Source organism: Varanus komodoensis, unplaced genomic scaffold, assembly GCF_004798865.1.
Source record: "Varanus komodoensis strain SLA01 unplaced genomic scaffold, ASM479886v1 scaffold1188, whole genome shotgun sequence".
Lineage (NCBI taxonomy): Eukaryota > Metazoa > Chordata > Lepidosauria > Squamata > Varanidae > Varanus > Varanus komodoensis.
In genome coordinates, this window is record NW_025335343.1 from 28,476 (window position 1) to 30,271 (window position 1,796).

Here is a 1,796-nt window from a genome sequence, read left to right on the forward strand (position 1 = left end):
TGACCTCCCCTGCTGAACTCCTGTTGGCTCTGCATGTAATGGGAACACGCTTGCTTGTACAGAACAGTCCCTAAACCCGCTGGGGCAGCTTTCCCTGCTCTGCTCAGCTCAGAGTTTGTTTATTTGTTCACTATTTATTTATTTATAACATTTCTATGCCGCCCCCATCGCAACAAAGCTTCGGGGCGGCTCACAAAGAATACATAAAAACATACATAAATAATAATAACAATTAAAAAAACATTTAAAAAACATTTAAAAAAAGAGTTAGGAACCAGGATGCTGCCCTGGTCCCAGGTTACGCATCATAATCACCCCGGATGGTCTTTAATAGTCCCCCTGTGCCTGAGTCTCAAGTGTTTCATTATAAAATGACTTGCAGAACATGAGCTGGGCCAGCAGAGGATGCCACCCCCAACAGCAGCCGTATTCTGCACGCATCACAGAATTCAACTGGAATTGCTATTTTTAGTGTGTAATTTGGTGGAATCAAGTGCTTACTCTCAAACTCAAATTAATAACCATGCTTAAATGGTCCATGGCTATCTGTGCTATTTTTTAGGACTTTGAGGGAATCAAGAACATCAGTACTGCAGGCACAGAAAATGGGCAGCATCCACAGCTAGTGCAACAGGAACCTGAGGCTAAGAAATGTGGAACGAAGTTTGAAGGCTTCCTTCCAGAATGGGCTGGTCAGTGGGGTGCTTCCCCCTTTTCCAGAGACAGCCACTTCTGCCCTTTTCTGGGGTTGATTCAGGAAGCACCAGCTGAAGCGATGGAGGCACTGGGAGTGGGGTGGCAATGCGGGACACTGCGCACCAGACCCCGATTCTTGCGTGTCGGGAGCGCGCATGCACGCGTGGGGCCTGGGGCAGCCTTGTGATGCAGGCCTGGAAGCTCTCGCGGTGCCCCAGCCAGTGGTGCCAATCGAGGGGCATGCTGGGAACGCACACCCCACGCCAGGCACCCTCAGTGCCCCCTCTGCTTCCCTGCAGGGGGCGCTGGATGCGGGAGGAGGAGAGGGGACTGTCTGAGGACAAAGGAGGGGAGGCACTGGGCAAGAGCGATCCAGTCAGGAGTCTAAATGAGAGAGGAAAGTGGGTGGGATCCGGGTGCGGCTGTCCATCCAAACCTAATGCATCCATACCTGCATCCAAATACTGTCTTGAAGGTCCATGCTTGTATCAACCAATTGCAAGAGCTGCTGGAATTTGCTATCAGAATATTCAAAACGGTCCCCAAAAGTGACGGAGCAGATGATATTTGAAACTGCGTTTTTAATCTGCAAATGGGGGTCGAACGGTTGCCCTGGGGGAAAAAAAAGAGTGGTGGCAGATGGAATATTACAGAAATGCCATATGAGAAAGTGATTCTACATTTCAACAGAATGTTGCATTTCCTGAGATGTTAACAAATCTCAGCGTTTAAAGAGGCTGTCACAAGAGGCCTTGGCAGTGAATCCGATGTCCTGCATATTTTCCAATAAACTTGCCGCCTGGGCGACAATCTAGATGGTAGAATGGTCTGTAATCCCCAGTTCCACTTGGCTGCGAGCAGCTCCCGTCTCTGCCATGGAGGGAACCACACGAGGGTCCTCCTGGATTGGGCCCCTGCTCCTCCTCCATTTTGGAAGTGCAGCCAGGAGGCTAAAACGAGGTGCCCAAATGTGGCATCCCAAGCAGGGAGACTCAGGAGTGAGCAGGTCCCCAGCTTTGGTCGTCTCCCCACTCAGGAAAGCTCAAATGTCCGGGCAAATGCGAATCCAGTCAAGTTGGGATCTGCCCGCCACAGCGGGA

General features: G+C 50.6%; 1 protein-coding gene across 3 annotated transcripts in view; it reads right to left on the reverse strand.

The window, feature by feature from the left end:
• LOC123018898 (cytochrome P450 2J2-like) overlaps nucleotides 1-1,796 on the reverse strand; it is a 30,377-nt gene that overhangs the window by 24,500 nt on the left and 4,081 nt on the right. For all 3 annotated transcript variants that reach the window (XM_044421359.1, XM_044421360.1, XM_044421358.1), the window contains exon 4: nucleotides 1,148-1,308. In XM_044421359.1, coding sequence (XP_044277294.1) covers nucleotides 1,148-1,308 — 161 coding nt within the window. The remainder of the gene's footprint in view (nucleotides 1-1,147; nucleotides 1,309-1,796) is intronic.